At 38.6% G+C, this 20,046-nt stretch overlaps 2 protein-coding genes across 2 annotated transcripts in view; both read right to left on the bottom strand.

The window, feature by feature from the left end:
* The window catches only part of cv-c (RhoGTPase activating protein), a 534,147-nt gene that overhangs the window by 487,814 nt on the left and 26,287 nt on the right, over nucleotides 1-20,046 (bottom strand). The gene's annotated exons all lie outside the window — the stretch shown is intronic.
* LOC150088058 (zinc finger BED domain-containing protein 5-like) lies at nucleotides 3,620-4,123 on the bottom strand. The gene has a single exon (XM_090369997.1). The coding sequence runs from the start codon at nucleotides 4,121-4,123 to the stop codon at nucleotides 3,620-3,622; it is 504 nt and encodes a 167-aa protein (XP_090226123.1).

Here is a 20,046-nt window from a genome sequence, read left to right as displayed (position 1 = left end):
TCGGGCTACGTGCTCAGGCAATAAGTCTTCGCGAAAGAGCAAGGAATAAAAAATAATAATAATAAATAAATAAAAAAGAACTGCCTGTTAGCGAGTAAAGCGGCCGTTTACTCGGATACTTTTCTTTGACATAACTGAGGTGTACTTATGCTCCGTGTTTCGAGTTAAAATTTTGCAAGCAGTGCCGGAACAAGAGCAGGAAAGACAAGAAACTTTCCCCGGGAGCAACAAAAAGTCAGAGGCGTGACAATCCGCATCAAAATATAGTAGAGGTCATTAATGATTGCAGAGAAGACATATTTAATATTATGCCCCAGGTACTAAAATACCTAGTTCTAGCGCTGCGTACTACTATTCATAATCACCCACATCTGCTTTAAGGTCCAATAATTCCGAAAATGATAACATAGATACAGTATGTCGTCATTTGTATCTAAACAGAGTTTCAATTAAGCGGTCGAACAAGCTAGAATGTTCATTGTCCAGTGATAGTCAATAGCCGTGATAAGGACGTTATCCCACTAAGCAATTATACCCACTGTTTTAAATACTGTTCTTCTGAGAGTAGGACTGTTGCGAAATACTGCAGAGTCATCGAATTCTGTGTGCTGGCATACAATGGCCTTGTGTCTGCATGTCTGTGTGTTCCATGCCTAATTAATGCCATATCAGGTTCCTAAAGCAGAGCTCAACGGGATTTTTGTCTTGCTGTTAAACAAAGACGACTCGTTGTAACAAATGCATGATCTCGTTCACAAAGTCCGATGTCTCTGTGGTTCAACATGACATGCTTTTATTATTCAGTAAGCGCGTCACTCGTGACCTCTCATATAACTAGCTGTTTATATTGCCCTGGACCCACCCCATCCACCTACTACAGGCCTGCAAGGCCAAAAGAATGATGAGGGAGGAACTTCCTGTGGCGTTTTACGGTAATCATAGGTTTTCTTCTTCCCTGTCCTTGTTTAGTAAATTACATTAAAGACCAGAGTGGTCAAAGAACTGGTTATTGTGCGTTATGCGCACTGTAGGTCCTCTCATAAGGTTATCGCATGAGAATTTAGAGATAGCATTAATGTGAAATGATGCATCATTAAGTATAAATTATTTTCTATTCCTATAGCCTAATATGTTGTTAATTACCGAAATAAGTTGGCTCCATAGGTGGTTGAAGCTGACACCTTGGGGAAATTCACAATACATGAATGAATAGATGTCTACATGAGGGAATAACATGTAGTTTATTTATTTATTACTAGGTTTTTTTTTTGTTTTTTTTTTTTCGGCTGGTGCAGCAGAAGAATGGGGCTTCTTTGCACCGTATGGCTAATACTGTACTATTAAATCTTTCTTGGGTCGCGAAACCAAAACTATTACCGTAATCTGGATCATGGCTCAAAAGGTTAAGAAACACTGTTCTAGTGTTTATATTTACTGTTATGAAGACACAGTACTCGTAATGCTGTTCATATAGCAGTAGTATTTATATAGATATTCTTTTTTATTCGGATCCCACCCATATTGCTATGGCCCCATCTAATGTAATTTTTCAACCTTCAGCCTATTTCTTACCAGAAACAAGGGCATACCAAACTACAGTAAATTAATTTTGCCTGATATCATTCTTGAAGTTAACTCATACGTCATCATTCTCTTATTTGGCGTGTGTGGGGATGATGTGTTAATATGATTTTACTGGAGTATGACTTCATAAGCTTTGTTGGTTTCCTGGTTACGGTGGCCATCTTGAAGTGTTATTCAAGACCACTGGTATTAATCATAATTCATTTTCAAGCATTAGGAGGCAGTGCTGTGCTTAACATATTTGGTCTGTTACAACCATTAGAATTAAGTACGTTCTCACCAAAACGGAAATGACGTTACAGTACTCTCATAATCATTAGCCCATAATTATTACCAACCGATAGAAAGCTTTCTGATAATTTTCCATTACAACATCAACATACCACACTGGAACGTTCAGTCTTCACTTGGGGGGGGGGGGGGGGGGTTCGACTAGTGGTACTGCCCCACTTCAGATTAGTACCCTTGTTTTTCCGACTGGTTTCAGTGCATATTAATACTTTTAGAATAAAATGAATTCCTTTAATTTATGAGTACATTTTGTATATGTTGTACTCCCCCCCCGCCCAATTTCCCTGTGACGGCCGCTGCAGCACAGCACTTTTTTTTTTTTTTTAAAGAAATTGCACAATGAAAAGCAGTCTTATTAATAAAATAACACATACAGATAACAATTAAGACTGAAATATTCCACTTATTCGAAGTTGTGCAATATCATGGCAACTCGTGAAGGTATTCACAATATAAGATATAACTTAAACGATGCCGCCTTTGCATATTTTTGCTAATTCAGAGTTTAGCTGCGTACTAATATGTGTTTGTACTAATTTGTACGTTAGATAACAATTAAATAAATTTTATATTTTAATAATACAAAATACATTACTTATATTGGTAACAACATTAAATCTTATTAATGTGAACCTTGGCTTTAAATAAATTTTGAAAGCTCATCAAATCTTGGTGTTATATTAGATAGGCTGCACCTTAAGTCATCTTCAGGCTGCAGTCTGTTTCGCAATTTGGTTTTTGTTATAGTTAGAGTTGAAAACTCTGACTCGCACATGTATGTTGTTACAAAGGGCAGTAGTACTTTCAGTGCTTCGTTTACTAATGTTGGCTTTTCGCTTTTTAATTTCAACCAGAATGCACACAAAGACTCGGAGCTCTTGTTAAAAGTGTAGCGAAGTGCCTCGTCACTTTGTATTTCAATGAGTTGCTCCTGTAGGTTATTAATATTGACAAAATCTTCATGCAAGTCATTTACTTCAAAATTGAATGGCATCCGTACCCCAATTATATTTGAAGATATCTCCTTCGGGAATATACCGATAAAACTCTATTAGGTTTTATAAATGTCTGACGATAATTTCTTGTATGTCAGATTCAGCGAAATTAATGTTTTTATCTTCAATAAGTTGATTAAGGGTCGGGAAAAGAGGAAAGTTTCTTTTCTTCCACAATTTTAGCTTACCTTTGAAGCATGTTATCTTTTCAGCTAATTCGATAAGAATGTGATTGCACCCTTGCGTAGATGCATTTAAGTTGGTAATTTCGGAAAAAAATTTCTGAAAGACAAGCTGCTTGAAGAATCCACTTTGAATCGGAGAATCTTGATACCAGAGGGTGATATTTTTCGGTCAAAAAAATTTCAATCTCATTGCGTAATGATAAAACTCGCTGAAGCACTTTCCCGCGAGACTTCAGAGAAATATAGCAAGTGTTCGTATTCAGCACCAAAATCGGAACACATCTGGTTAAAAATTCGACAATTGAGAGCCCTTGATTTCATAAAATTGACCACCTGAATTATCTCATTTAACACAGTGCACAACTCGGGTGACATATTTCTTGAAGCAAGATTTTGTCTATGTAGGCAGCAGTGAAAGGTTTAAACCTGCGGATTAACTTCTTTTACTCTTGCACGAAAACCTTGCCGAGCCCCTAGCACTGCCGGTACATACACTGAAGCATTGATTCCAATTCAATCCTTCTTCCTTGAAAAAAGAATCTACAATTTGAAAAATATCTTCTCCTATTGTTGTAGTCTGCAAAATAAGATGTGTTCCATATCTTTTACACCTGGATATCGTACATAAACCATGAGTTGAGCGTCGCTGCTTACATCAGTCGATTCATCAAGCTGAATACTAAATATACGACCAATTTTTATAACTGCAATTAGTTGTTGTTTAATATCTTTCGACATGTCTATGATGCGCACACGAATTGTATCATTTGATAGGGGAATCTGTTGCACTTTTTTCACAATTTCATCTCCGCAGGTAATACGCACCATATCAATAGCAGCTGGTTTTATAAGATTTTCCCCAATGGTATGAGACTTCTGCTTTGCAATCCGCCAATCAACGTGATAGGAAGCCAATATACCTTGTCGAGCAGAATGTACAATACTGTTGTTTGGAGCATCCAAACGCCGTCTTTTGATCTGTTCTTTTCTTTCAAAAAAATGGCAGTCTTTACCAGTAAACGTAAACGTTTTGTGTTTCGTTTCAAAACGTCTTTTAAATATAAGCATAATTTCCTGGCTTGCTAGAGGTCTCGATTTTCTCCTGTTAAGCAAGGGCTGGGGTGGCAACTTATGAGCTATGCTTCAGCCCAAATAATAGAGGTAATCGAAATATGAAGTTAACCCAGACATAGAGGAATATTTACTCGGCATTAATCTTTTAACGATTTCTTGCCTTAACTCTTACCGATGTGTATACCAAAGTTCAGATAAATAGTCTGCATAAGTAGTCTTAGCATTAGACAATTTTTCTGATGCTAAGTATACCTCATACGTTACTACAACGTGCGTGTACTCGTATACTGATACAATATTTTATAGTACTTGGAATATTAACGGCTTTGCTCATCTTGCAGATTTCGCAAACGCAAATACATTTAAAATTGTCAACATGTAAACAGGAAAATGTCATGTGTAGTGATGCAAAACTGCAACTTAAAATAAAAAATTCTTAAACAAAGTCTTCCTTAGTGCAACGCAATACCTTTAGCATTAGCATTAGTAGAGGCATACGATGCAAGAAAGCAAGCTTATTCAGCATCAGCCCAAAAAAAAAAAAAAAAAAAAAAAACCCTCTCCCATTTCACCCCTCCGTTCGTTCGAAATACCTGTCCAGTTGAGCTTTAAATTTGTTCAGGCTATCAACTTCAACAACAAGTGATGGAAGTCGGTTCCACCAACCAACCACCCGCTGGCCAAAGGCAAATTTCCGCACATCTATCCGACATCCGTCCTTCCTCAATTTGAATTTATGCCCTCTGAGGTGATTATTCTGAGAAAGATGAAGAATCCCATTGGCATTGAGCATGCTCAAACCATTCAAGGCCTTATACACCTCTATCAGATCACCTCGCCGGTGCCTAGTCTCCAGACTCTGCAATTCGCAAAACCTAAGCCTTTCTTCGTAAGAGCAACCCTTTGTTCCATTTACTAATCTTGTTGCCCTTCTCTGTACCCGTTCCAGCAGCTCTACATCCTTCTTGAAATGAGGCCTCCAGACCTGTATACAGTACTCAAGATGTGGCCTAACCATTGCCTTATACAAGGGAATAATCACCTCCTTATCCCTGCTAGAAAAATTCCTGTATATCATTGACAAGACACCATGAGCTACTCTTGCAGCTCGTCTGCACTGCTCAGAGAACTTCATATCTCCCTGCACAATTACCCCCAGGTCCTTTTCATTCTCCACCACTGTCAGTGTGGTACCGCAGAGTTGATACGTTGCTCTGGGGTTACTGTTTCCCATATGCAGTACTTTACATTTGTCAATGTTAAACTTCATTTGCCACCTCTCAGCCCATCTGTTCAACCTTTCCAGATCCTGTTGCAGCAGCATAGCGTCAGTAGTGTCCTTGACGACCCTGCCAACCTTTGTATCATCTGCAAACTTGGACATTAAACTTGATATCCCATCATCAATATCATTCATAAACACCGAAAACAACAACGGACCCAACACTGAACCTTGAGGAAGTCCACTAATAACATTAGTCCACGTTGAGCAGTGTCCATTGATTACCACTCTCTGTCTTCTGCCACTCAACCATCCCCTTATCCATAGCAGCAATTTGCCTCCAATGCCACAGTGCTCCAATTTGTGCAGCAGTCTTCCATGTGCAACAGTATCAAAAGCCTTTCTAAGATCCAAATATATAATATCAAAGTTATTCCCTGCATCCAGTTCTTTTGTGACTACATCATAGTATCCAATCAAATTGGTCAGGCAAGACCTGCCCTTAACAAAACCATGCTGCGTCTGAGCTATAACTGAATTCTTGTCTAGATGATCCTGCAGTGCTTCTTTAACCAGTGCCTCCATTAATTTACCTGGAACAGAAGTTAAACTAACAGGTCTATAATTACTTGTGTCAGCCTTTGATCCTCCTTTGTGAATTGGGGTTACATTTGCACATCTCCAGTCTATGGGTACCTCCCCTGAGTCCAAAGAAGCTCTCATAATTATGGCTAGGGGTTTGCATACTTCCTTTGCTGCCTCCTTTAATATAACTGGATAGATCCCATCCACCCCAGGTGCCTTTTTTATGTTTATCCTCAACAATCTCTCCTCCACTTTCCTCTCAGTTATTACAAAATCATCCAGCTCACTGCCAATGTTTACTTTACCTACATCATTCTCCTTCCTGAATAACTCCTCATGCGTGAATGTAGATGCAAAACACTCGTTTAGATTGTTAGCCACCTGAGCAGGATCCTCAACTGTTGAACCATCAATATCCAGTGGACCAATCTGATTCATCCCTTTCCTTCTCGAGTTCAAGTATGTAAAGAACTCTTTTCTGTTTTTCTTTGCATCCTTTGCCAAGGATTTTTCGTAGTCTGCCTTTGCCTGCCTAATCTCCTTTGTGACTTGGTTACAGACCAACTTATATCTATCATAGGCTTCCATGTCACCCATTAATTTATATGTATCCCATGCATTTTTCTTCTCTGCCACATGTCTCATTAATTCATCTGACAACCATTTAGGCCTAAACCTTGAACAATATTTCTTAGTTGGTATGTAAAGCCTGGTAGCCTCCAAGATTAGTTCCTTGAATGCTTCCCATTTTGAGTTTGCTGTTGGTAACATCATCAGTTGGTCCCACTGTATAGAATTTAAATACTGTCTCAGACCATCATAGTCGCCTTTACGAAAACAAAAACCCTTCCCTTTACCTCTGATGGTAGTTACCTCCTTGAGTAAATCCCACTTCAACACACTGTGATCACTGCCACCTAGTGGTTCATTTATCTGCAGGTTCTTAATGCATGAAGAGTCACTACTGATAATCAGATCAAGAGTATTGCTCCCTCTTGTTGCCTCACGAACATGCTGGTGTAGAAAACAATCATCCAATAAATCCACAAAAGCCTTGCTAGTGTGCGAGTGACCAACCCACAAATTCCAGTCAATATCTGGGAAATTAAAATCCCCCATTATAAGACTCTCTGATTTACTGGCCCACTCTATTTCCCTGTACAATATCTTATTATACTCATCAGAGTCATTAGGCCTATAGCACACTCCTACTCTCAATTTTGATTTCCCTATGCTTATGTCACACCAAACTGATTCGGCACTGCCCTGTCCATCGATGTCGACTGGCTTCACTTCCTTGGACTTTATGTGTTTCTTAATTAATAGCATAACCCCTCCTCCCCTCCTGTCCTGTCTATCCTTTCTATACACATTGTATTCCCCAAATTCCAGTTCCGCATTACTTATATCTGTGTGACACCACGTCTCTGATATCCCAACAATATCTGCCTTTGATGTTTTGAGCAATACCTCAAATTCATCAAATTTATTTACCAAACTCCTAGCATTGGTGTACACGCAGGTATACATGCACCTGTTTCTATTCTTAGCTACCCTAACACAACCCATGTGTTTACTTGTAGCGCAATGACTACCAGCAGTCTCTGAAATATCCTGCATCTTGTTTTTCAGACTTCTGCTCATTTCAATAGAAGCAGTGCAAGAATCACTTCCACCTCTGCCAGTGGCTACTGTTAATCTATTAGTCCTTGTATCCCCCCCAACTAGCAGTTTTCCGACCCACCTAACACTGCCTCGACAGCATCAGCAAAAATTCTTGCACCCTTTCTATTTAAGTGTATCCCATCCCTGTAGAAGCAATCTCTCCTGTTAACAAGTACAGTCCAGGCTGAAAAAAATTCTACCCCTTGAGCCTTGCACAATCCCTCCAGGGCCGAATTGATCGACAAGGCTCTCATCATATACTCCCTCCTATCGTGTCTGGGCAGAATTGCAGACACTTTCAAGTTCAACCCTAATTCACGGCTTTTTTTCAGCAGTGACCTGTACTTGCTAAGTAATTCCGCCGGTCTCCTACTCTTAATATCATTCGTGCCAACGTGTACAACTATATCACCTTTTGTGCCCTTAAAAGATGATATCCGCTCTACAATGTCATCAACCTTTGCCCCTGGCAGACATACCCTGGTCCTATTCCACCTATCCTTTTTACAAAGCATGTTCCCCGTTTCCCTGACAATAGAGTCACCAACAACTACTAGTTCCTGTGGGACCAGCGCATTCTGCCTAGGGGGCTGCTTCTGTGTTGCCTGATGACCAAGTGCAAGCTCTGGCGTTGATGTGGGCAGCTGAGAGCTTGATGGGCCCCTCAATTTATTTCCTTCGAGGGCATCCACCCTGTCCTTCAAGCTCTCATAAAGGCCCATAACAACGCTGAGTTGTCGCCTGATTTCCTTGCACTCCTTACATCGTGCACACACAAAGACATCCCCCTTGGCAGTATCATGTCCCGTACCCAACTGCTCCGCAAACATCAAGCAAACAGTGCATTTTAATAGACTGTGATTCAGAGGGCAACTGGCCCCCTCAGTTCTCCCCTGAACCACAGCACTCCCATTAGCTTGAGCCTTTTGCTTTGCTGCTCTGGTTAGAGTCATGATTCCAATGTAATTCAATAAAATTTAAAACAAAAATTAAATCCTTAAGTTATATTATATATATATATATATATATATATATATATATATATATGGATATATATATTGTTTTTTTTTTTTTTTTTTTTCGGTATCTAGTGTTCCCTTTATACAACTTCCGTATCACGTGTACCACTATAGTTATGTATTAATTATTTGTTACGATTAAGTCGTTATATATATTTATAGAGTTAAAAATACAATTTAATTGACAATAAAGTTTATCAAGATTAATAGATTTACTGAATAATTGACAATATTATATTATGCACTATACTACACTAAGCTTATGCTATCGTGTAAAAATGGAGGGAATTCACGAACGAGTATCAAGTATGTATTAATTATTTGTTACGTTTGTACTCTAAGTCGTTATATATATATATAGTTAAAAGAACAATTTAATTGACAATGAAGTTTAACAAGATTAATAGATCTACTGATTAATTGACAATATTATATTATGCACTATACCAGACAAAGCTAATGCTATCGAATTCCGGATATGCTGTGTCGCGTTTCAGTAACGAGTGTTATCTACGAAGTCCCTTTATATAACTTCTGTATCAAGTTATGTATTAATTATTTATTTTTACTAATTATTTATGTTCCGTAACCTATGTGGTTATATGTATAGTTAAAAGTACAATTTAATTGCCAATGAAGTTCGACAAGATTAATAGATTTACTGATTAATTTTCACGTAACTATGGCGGCTGTCTATGAACGGTAAACTCGTGTATTTGATACCCTTTCCGATACTAAGTAATACCTACAAATCTCTATCTAAGTTACTTTAACTTTAAGTACCGTAAATAGGAATATAAAGCTACTCTAGAAATAAGTTAATATGTCAATTTAAACTAATACAAGTACCTCTGAACAAGTGTCCCGAAAATTAAAATTTTTGAGGAAAACTAGTGAAAGCAGCGAGGTATGAAATGCGGTCTTCAGCATGTGGTGTGAATTACGAAATTCTGGATAGATATTTCATAATTTCTTTTTCCACACGATAAAATCTGTTATTTCCTGCTAGATGAATAGTGACATTTGTTGGTGTATAAATGTGAAAAACGGCATCCTCTTTCTATTAAGAGAAGTACTTGTATTTTGAAACAATGCGATGCAGAGTGGCGTAAAATGTTATTTAGCAATCTCACATGACGCCACATATAATGATGTTTGTTTGTTTGTTATTTGGTTTTTAGGAGCATTAGCAACTAAGGCCATATTGCTCCGGGATATGCGGTGGCCATTCCCTGACCTTTCCGCATCCTCCGTATTTGGTGCACATATAATGAAAAGTTCTGGTGTTGCTTTCGCTACCATGCTGTATAGTAGTGCTTTCCAATCATCATAACAGTAATCGCAAGTCATGTGGTTTTTTGTTTTTTTTTTTTTTAATTTAATTTAATATTATATGTGTCCACCAATATTAAATTAAAATGGGTTTTTTGCTTCGGCACGTAAAAATTAAAGAAAAAAAATTGGAAAGGGGCATGAAACTGAAATTTCTGGTTAACTTGAGGAAAACTCCCACTGAAAATTGCATATTGTTTATGGGAGGTCCAATGTCAGCCAGACCAGTTTTCCGTTGGCATAAACGATTTCCTGAAATAAGAGGGGAGGGGATTATATATAACAAGTCTCGATCCCGGCAGCGACAATGAAAACTGATGAAAATGAAAAAGTAATGGAAGTTATTCGTATCGATCGAAGAACGACTATCAGAATGATAGCGGAAATAACTGGGGATGGATAAAGAGTACTAATCAAATTTTAACTATAACCCCTAAAATAAAGACGGTCTGAGAGGAGATGGTGCCAGAAAACTTGACCCATAATCAATGAATGAAGGGAGAACAAGTTCACATCTTTTTAAAAAAATTTAAACAGAACCAAACTTTCTGGATAACGTTCTCACATGGAACTAAAGAATATTTCAATATAATTCCGAGAAAACAATAGAAAACTGCGAGGTCTCCACGACGGAAAAAGGGCAACAATGTTCAAATCAATCAAAATTGAAGTCACATTTTACGTTCAAATTCTGAGGAGTTTGAAGAGGCAAAAACTGTGAAGGACGATTGCCAACGATAACGTGCTGCTTAGACTGTGTTACGTTATCAGTGTTGGCACATCCTCTCCCCGCCCCCCCCCCCCCCAATTCGTAAAATTGTGATTTTTCTATTCCAAAGTACAGTTGAAAGGGGTACACTTTGGGCCTTTGGAGAAAGTTCAGAAGCGTAGGTCGAGGGCATTAAAATCGAAACCAATAAGCGACTTCGTAAAACGCACCCAATCATATTTTCTAAGAATGTCTTCCTATACAAATACAGTATGTATATACCCAAGGAAGCAAAAGCAAATAATTAGTAGGCCCAATTTCAGCCTATTAATAAAGTCGTTCCCGGAACTTTTCTAGCCACACCTCGTAAAATTTCTATGACAAACGTTTAGTCAGCTGGCTCATCATAAACTAAATATTTCGTTTTAGTTTTCAAATCTGTTACTCTATACCATTAAGCCCAATTAAATTATCGAAAGTAAGTTCTTTTATAGGATGCTCATTATTACTATAGGTCACATGACAACAGTTTCATTCAGGAAAGGTCAATTACATCAGATGGGAGAAGATATATTATTACCAATTTTTCCAGGGACGTAACACAAAAAAGGATTATTGCTGATTATCAAGAAAATAGATTTAAAAAATTAAAATCATTGTAACACCAATAAAAAGTTCTTACAATAGCACACAACATACATTTGGCAGTTCAAGGAAAACGGCGTTCACTTTTTTTTTTTTTTTCACTAAACTTATTAAATCAATTTCCATCTTGTCGCAATGCGAATAAGTAGCCATTATCCACTGAAAGTTGATTTTTATTATTTGCTTCCTAAGCAAGTTCTGTTGTCCTTTGGCATTTGTTAATCACAGAGTGGAAACTTCTCTCAATGCTCTCGCCGTGAAATACTGTATATTCTAGAACTCTTTATTGTATCAAAAGCACATTGCTGTATACAACTCCCTTCAAGGTTGCAAGCCAATTTAGTAGATCAAATTTATTTAAGTTCTTTAATATCTTGTGAATTTAATTTTCGCAGTTTTATATAATTAATTTGGAAATTTTTGGAATCATATTCTTCTTACTTCGCGATTCGGTAAATTACTCTTTTCGATATCTACGTTGTAATTTTGTAATTACTTACTTTTATAATTTTGTTAATTTAATTACTGTAATTATCTTGTAAAGTTAATTCTGTAATATTTGTTAAAGTTAATTCTTACCTTAATAAGTGCTACACGCCTCACTTCGAATACTTCGTTCAAGGACGTCATGACTCACAGGTTAATGGCCATAGGCCATTCACGTGTGAGTCATGAGCTCATTGCTTGTATATATATATATATATGTTTATTTTATTATTTATTAATTAACGCTGTCCCAGTCAACTTATGGCAACCCCGCTGTCAGTTACACGTAATTTAGCAGTACTCTGATATACACCCTCTCCAGTTTGCCCAAGTACAGGGAGGGAAAAACTGGCATGACCGAAAATGATAGATTCGCTATCAAATGATGAAAAAATTGGGAATAATGAAATTACAAAAAAAATAATAATAAAATAAAATAAAATAATTAAATTTCAGACAAAGTCCAAACTTCATCACAATGAGCTCCCGAGAATTGAAATGCCAGCACTATATTAACGTGGTAGAAAATTAAAATTCGGATATGAAGCAGAGAAATTTGAATGAAAAAGTGTAGACAAGCAAATGGTATAGGGAATGGTAAAATTCTTGGTGAGGGGAAGGGAGGAAAAAATGGTGAAAATATTCCCTTCCCTTCCCCTCCCCCTCCCCAAGAATTTTCCCATTCCCTACACCATTTGCTTGTCTACACTTTTTCGAGAAAGAGTCTTAATTTCATGAAAGGAGACTATGAGAGCATTAAGGTGCTACATAGTATCTATGAACTGAGGAGATAGCAAGTTGACAGCGAATATATGAGCATTATGCAATACCTTTATATCAATAGTCACAGAAGCTATGAATGCATATACATCATTAAGAAAATATTAGGAGGATGCTAAGATGGACGAATACGGAGCTGTCCAAATAAATTGCTGACTAAGAGAACAAAGAAGGAGGAAAATGAATTTATGTATGGGAACACGGCGAAAAAAAAAAAAAAAAGAATGAATGAGATTGGACCCTTGCATAATGTGTTGGAAAGTCATATAATCGAGCTGATATTATGGACGAACTGAATGATACTTCGCATTGGTATTAACCGACCAAAAAAAAAAAAAAAATCCTTCGTGGTGAAAAGACAATGTGCACGTAAAGCTGCAAACATAAAATTAGCGATATTAAAATTACAGAAGACTATTTATTAGGGGGAAAAAATTTAAGCCTAAAGGTGAGTGCAGATTTTGGAGTTGACATAAACACTAATTTTCAGGGAAGTGGCAAGAAAATGGAAAGGACCATTAAGATTAATTACGAGAACATCACTGTGTGTGTGTGTGTGTGTGTGTGTAAGAGAGAGATTCATCTGGTCTTGCAAATGTGACAACGTATCGCCAATACTTAAAGGCGGTTTTACAGATCAAGTGGGCAACTACCGGCCGATCAGTCTGACTTCAGTGGTACAGAAAATCGTGGAAGCAAATGATCAAGGTGCAATACAGGGTCATTTAGACAGAAATGGAAGTAGTAAGGAAACACAGCAGGGATCTGTAAAGAGAAAATCATTTTTAACTGAACTGGTTTTGACAGTCATAAATGAGTTGGATATAGTTAGGGCCATTTTTTTTTTCTTTCTTTTTTGCGTTCGTAGGCCCTAAGATACTCTTCATTCCGAAGCCTGACTATGTTTATAAAAAACATACTAAAATGCCCTTGAGTTAAATCTAATTTTTTGTCTTTAAAGAAATTCGAAAGCGTTTCCAAAATTTCGATTATACCCATTTTATTTGGAAGGTTTTTAAAAATTTCCACCAATAACTTACTCGCAATAAGAACATTGATGACGTTGTTAATGATTCTACTAACAGAAAAGCCGAAGAAAGAGTTTAATTTAGAAATCGGTGTTTAAAAATTTGTTTGTAAAATTTTATTGTTGGAGCAAACTCAGTGAATTCTATTTTTTAGGTCCTGATTTTTTTTTTTTTTTTTTGCAGGCGCTAGTCACAGTGCATAGTGCCAAGCATTTGACTCACTCCCGCACAAGAAGTTACTATATAAACTGAAGCATGGTTGAATCACAGGGAAGATCATTAGATGGCTTGAAGGGTTGCTGCAGGATAGGAGTCTGATTATAGTATCGATTTTCCTGTTTGCTGATCGAAAAACCAAAGTTTGCGGGGGGGGGGGGGACCATGGAACCCTCGCTTGAGAACGACTAACTCAGCCGCGTTGTGCAAAAAATACAATTTGCAAACACGTCGTGTGTGTAAACTGCATGTATCTTGTGGTCGATTTGCCTGTTTTCTGGACGAAAAACTCCAGTTTATGGGAGATAAAAAAAAATTAAATCCTTGCCTGAATCCATAACTTACCAAGTTATGGGGGGGGGGAATCCTCACGTCATTGACAGGATTCGAATCTAGGCCTCATCCACATGGTGTGGGCAGGACAGCGATTATATCCATTGTACTATCCGCGAGGGCCTCAAAATTTGTAGATGATGTCCATGTTGGAGAATGGCCAATGATCAGCGCAAAGCAATTCTTCTTCGCGACTACTTAGTTTTCAGGGTTGATCAGTGAAGCGGCAGCTATGTTTTAATGCTACCAAATGCAAGGCCTTGAACTTCGAGAAGAGCAACACCAAAATAACTTATGCACTTAGCAGGATTGAATTAAAAAAAAAAAAAACATGCAGATAAAGAAAGGGATTTTGGAATTACAATACGGGAACGAATTCCCCTCGCAGCACTGACAGGAGGCAAGGAGAGTCCCATGGTGTTCTATCGATGATTTATCAAAATTTTACTTGTAGAAATAGAATTTTGCTCGCCTTTGAATATTGCTACCTCATGAATACTGTGTCCAAGTATTGAATCGTATGAAAAAAATAAATAAATAAAATAAATAAATAAATGATCTTTTTGAATGGGTCCAAAGGCGAGCAAAATTCCTGGGAAAAGGGCGTTCTATTTTTTTTTTTTTTTTTTTTTATGAGAACCCCAAACACGAGAGGTATTAGAACCTATAGTACTTAATACCGTGCTTGGGTTGGAGGTTGAGAAGACGAAAGAAGATATTTGTTGATATTGGACTTGAAGTTCTGTAGATTGTAATTTTCAGGAAATACGTACGAAGGAAGGTTGTTCCAGAAAACGGCAGTTGAATGAATAAATGAGGAAGATGAAAAGTTGGTTCTGTGGGTTTGAAGTTGGACAGTAAATGGATGTTGGCTGGTGGCAGCACGTGTTCGGACTGTTTTGAAAGAGAGAGCGGGAATTATAGAAGCCATTTCAGAAGAACAGTGCCCATGGAAGTATCTGTAGAAGAGGCATGCAGCAGAAACAGTGCGTCTATGAGACAGCGAGTGGAGAGACTCTGTTACAGATGAATCATTAATTAACCTAACTACCCTCTTCTGAATGGAATCAAGAAGCCTGAGAGAGAGGTTTTGGGGGCACTACCCCAGATGTGGGAACAATATTCCATGGCAGGGCGGATTTGCGATTTATACAGAGTGAGCAGCTGTTTGGAAGAAAAGTAACGCCGAGAGCGAAAGAGAAAACCAAGTTTTTTAGATGCAGAGGAAGCAATATTTGTAATGTGCTTGTGCCAAGAGAGATTAGAAATCAGGGTAATCCCCAAAAGAGATATATCATTTTGCCTAGAAATCGGAGTGTCACTAAAGATAAGAATAGGAGCAGAAGAATCCTTTTTGCGAGATATAAGACAAGATTGAGTTTTAGAAGGGTTGAAATCAACTAAGTTGTCTTTGCCCCACTGGAGAATTACCTGAAGATCGGCATTTAAGGAATTGGCAGCAGATTTTCGAGAACTTGAAGCTGATTGAGCTGGACAAGGTTTCTCAAAATGGAAAGTTGAATGCAATGTGCTATCATCGGCAAAACTATGGATAGGATTTCCAGTCAATGGAAGAAGGTCATTGATATACAAGAGGAAAAGAGTGGGGGAAAGAACTGAACCTTGGGGGACACCGGCATTAGTGGAGAAGTTAGAAGACAGAGAGCCATCGACCATCACCCTCAGTGGGCGATCAGAGAGAAAACTGGATAACCAATTACTAAAAACAGTTGGCAAACCATAAGATGGAAGCTTGTTTAGAAGACCTTTATGCCAAACACGATCAAAAGCCTTTGAGACGTCAAGAGCAACTACTTGTGTTTCACCGAACCTTTCCATTGAATTAGTCCATAAATGGGTAACATAAGCCAGAATATCACCAGTGGATCGACACTGACGGAATCCATACTGGCGATCGTTGATCAGTTGGAAGGTTTCTAGGTAGTTTAAGAGTTGGCGGTTAATTGATTTCTCCGTTACTTTAGAAAGAGTAGAAGTAATTGCAATGGGACGGTAAATGGATGGGAGGGATTTGTCACCCTTTTTAGGAACTGGCTGGATATGAGCAAATTTCCAAACAGAAGGAAAAACACCTTTGGAATAAGAAAGTGAAAAAAGGCGGCAAAGAATAGGAGTAAGTTCAGGAGCACAGGTTTTGAGAACAAGTGGAGAAATACCATCAGGACCTGGAGCTTTCTTAGCATCAAGATTCATCAAAATCCTTCCGATATCCTTTTGACGGAAGACCACAGGAGGCATTGAATGGAGCGTGTTAGGAATGGTGGGAGGGGTTTTACCAAGGTCATTAATACATGAGCTGGAAGAAAAATGGGATGCTAGCAGGTCAGCTTTATCCTTGGCTGAAGTGACAGCAGAACCATCTGGTTTGGACAGAGGTTGGAGCAGAGATGGGCAAAAGTTGCGGCCAATAGCTTTGGCAAGAGACCAGAATGCTCGGCTACCATTAGGGCAAGAAGCAAGTTTTCTACTCTTAGCCTGTTCAAACTCTAGTTTGGACTGATTAATAACTGCTTTACAACTGTTGCGAGCTTTGGTGTAGGCAGAAAATGAAACTGAAGAATTAGAAACAAGCCAATTACGATATGCAACATTCTTCTCTTGGACAGCCTTAGCACATTTATTGGAAAACCAAGGTTTAGATAAAGGACGAGATTTTAAAGTGGAGTATGGGATAAAGGATTCCATTCCTGCAAGAATAATTTCGCTGACACGATCTGAGCAAACGTTGACATCAGAAGGTTTGAAACAGTAATCAGACCAAGGAAAAGAAGAAAAGAAGTCTCGCAGGTCATCCCATTTTGTATTCTTGTAATGCTAAACAATACGAGGTTGGGAATCGCCATGAGATAAAGGTTCCATTGGAGAAGAGACAATCACCAAGTTGTGATCTGAAGTGCCTAAAGGACCTCTCACTTCAACCTTGTACTTAGAAGGGTTGTTTGTGAGAAAAAGATCAAGCGTATTGGCTGTATGATTAGGATTGTCCGGTATTCTTGTAGGTAAATGAACAATCTGTGCTAGGTCATTAGTAATTGCAAAAGCCTCAGCATCTCGACCTGCTGGGTCGGTGTGACTAGAAAACGGAAGCCAGCTGGAGTTGTGAACGTTAAAATCACCAAGGAAAATTACCTCACTGTTAGGGAAGTTGGACTGGAGAAAGTCAAGTTGCAAAGAGAGGAAGTCAAAGAGCTCCAAGTGATTGGTGGAATTGGGAGAACGGTAGAGACAACAGATGAATTTTACACAATGAGGTAGAGAGATTTTAAGCCAGAGAAGATCAAAGAGAGGAGATTCCAAAGTGCCAAGTCTCTGACAGGGAATATCAGAACGGACATATGCACAAGTACCACCTTTGAGGCGAAAGGAATCATACAGCAAATAATTTGGACATCTGAGATGAGCAGTAGTTGAATCAACTGATAACTGAGATTCAGTCAGAAAAAGTACATGGGGTTTGGAAGACTGCAAGTGGAAATGGATATCGTTGAGATTGGAATTGAGACCACGTATATTTGTGAAATGAATTAGGAAGTCCTTGGGAGGTTTAGATCTTTTCGCAGATAAGCTTGCTCTATTATTTTGACAATTCATGGTGTATTCAATAGTAAGAAAAAGTGGGTGGGACATGCTGTATGAAGTAATGAAATTTTTGGATATGGCGTACATGTGGTAAGAATATACCCAGATCCTTGACATAACGTGGCCTCGACAATGCTCCCCGCATACACACTACTCGGACTCCCTCCAGTCACTAACTGGCAGAGTAGAGGTAGCAAGATTATACACTAGCTGATCCGGAAGCCTCCTAGAGAGTTACCAAGAGGTTTGGTCCGGTGTACTATCTAGCGGCCGGCCTGCGAACACCGTTTTAGAGCTGTACCCTCGAAATGTTAGGAATATTGGATCTCGCCACGACATTCATCATAACCTCAAAAATCATCAATCATACTGCATGATGGAAGAGATAGGGAAGGGTTGGCCGGAACTTAGCTCTAGAGACTAAACATGGGTTCCACCACTTCAAGCCTCCAATAAGCAAAGTGGTGGTATTTCACCGGTTGATGAGAGTCATCTACCACCTAGTACTGCCTGGTAACATAGAGGGGCGGCGTTCCTCCATGTGGTGTGGGCGCTACACCTCGACCCCTGCTTACGTTAGTTCACACCTGGGTGGTCACCCACCATGTACTTGTGCATGAAGGTTATACCCAGGATTACTAACAGTCCCACCATCGTGAAGGTGCAAGCAGAGGATTTGGCTGTCATAGACCGTCCGGACTTCGCCGAAATTGGGTCCACTTGACTTGAGTGTCACCCGAATATTTTATTTTATTTTATTTTATTTTATTAATAACAAGATACACAACAGGTAACCATTAACAGTGTATCTGAGATCAGATCAATAAACATAATAGAGACTACTGACTTGCCACTGCAGAAACCAATAATATGAAATCCAACGGGACAATAAACATTGATATAGATTCAAACAATAAAAGCATATGTACAAAAGAGGATTGTATTAAGTTAAGTTACCGGTAAAACAAGTAATAATTAATCCGTTAGAGAATAGAAAAATAATAAGCTACAATAATTAGATGTGAGCTAGTCACTTTGCAGTTTAAGTGAAGAGGCAAACTTGTGGATGGAGTTCATCAGTGATTGGGAGTTGTCAAAGAAGTCAATGCGAGAGTCATTTGCTGATTTGCTGATTCTGTTCAGTGGACTGAACTTCATTAAGTCCGTGTTGGCAGAGTCAAGGCGAAACGGTGTAAGGTTCCTGACTTGTCTACAAGGAGCATTGAAGTTTATTTTACTCAGGATATCAGATGCTTCGTAAATTCCAGTGATTACTTTGGCTAGAAGGGCGATGTCAGCAGTAACTCTTCTAGTGCACAGAGGCCTCAGATGAAAGTAATCACACAGCGATTCATAATACACTGAGTGATAGAATAGAGGATTGCGGTACGTAAGGTAACGGACAAAGTTTTTTTGGACTGCTTCAATTTTGTTAGTTAAAGTCTTTGTGTGAGGATTTCAGATGGGTGAACTGAATTCAAGGATTGGCAGAACAATAGTTTTATAGAGGATAACCGCATATCTGTAGCTTTTGAACTTGTATGTGTTCCGTTTGATGAATCCCAGTGTTTTGAATGCTTTGCTGGTGATTTTAAGGACATGGGCATCCAATTTGGCACTGCTGGAAAAGAGAATCCCTAAGTCGTTAACTTGGTCACACCTTTCGATGATCACAGAGTTAATACTATACTCCGTATTCATTAGTTGTGGAGATCTGCAAGATGAGAAAGAGATTACTTTGCACTTCGAGGGGTTAGCAGACAAGCCATTCAGAGATAGCCACAGAGAGAATTTATTGAGAGCACATTGAAGCTGTTGAGAATCGGTAGTCTCCTTCACTGCTGAGTAGATCTTAAGATCATCTGCATAGAGAGCAACTTGAACATTGGAGGTGTACATGAAAGAAGGAAGATCATTTACGAAAACAATGAAGAGAAGAGGACCTAAGGGAGAGCCTTGTGGTACTCTGCTTAGTGGTATAAAACAGTCTGAGTTCACTTGATCTATGATAACGCTCAAGGAACGATGCGTAATATAGCTGCGTAGCCATGAGAGCAAAGGGTCACGGATACCATATAGCTTAAGTTTTTCCAGAAGTTGTTCGTGCGGGACTTTATCAAATGCCTTGGATATGTCTGTGTAGACTGCATCAACTTGTAGGTGGTTATCAAGAGCTTCCGAGGTGTATTGCCAGAAAGGAAGTAAATTTGTGACTACTGACTTGCCACTGCAGAAACCATGTTGATTCTGATCAATAAAAGGCTTGAAGAATTCGAAGAGATGTTTGTGCACTGCTG

The sequence above is a fragment of the Mastigoproctus giganteus genome, chromosome 3, assembly GCF_048544385.1.
Source record: "Mastigoproctus giganteus isolate SK-2022 chromosome 3, ASM4854438v1, whole genome shotgun sequence".
Classification (NCBI taxonomy): domain Eukaryota; kingdom Metazoa; phylum Arthropoda; class Arachnida; order Uropygi; family Thelyphonidae; genus Mastigoproctus; species Mastigoproctus giganteus.
The sequence above is the reverse complement of the archived record's forward strand: the minus strand, read 5'-3'. Positions and strand labels throughout refer to the sequence as shown.

Excerpts from the sequence above, each read along its gene's own strand:
- LOC150088058 (XM_090369997.1), bottom strand. The coding sequence starts at position 4,123 with ATGCTTATATTTAAAAGACGTTTTGAAACGAAACACAAAACGTTTACG.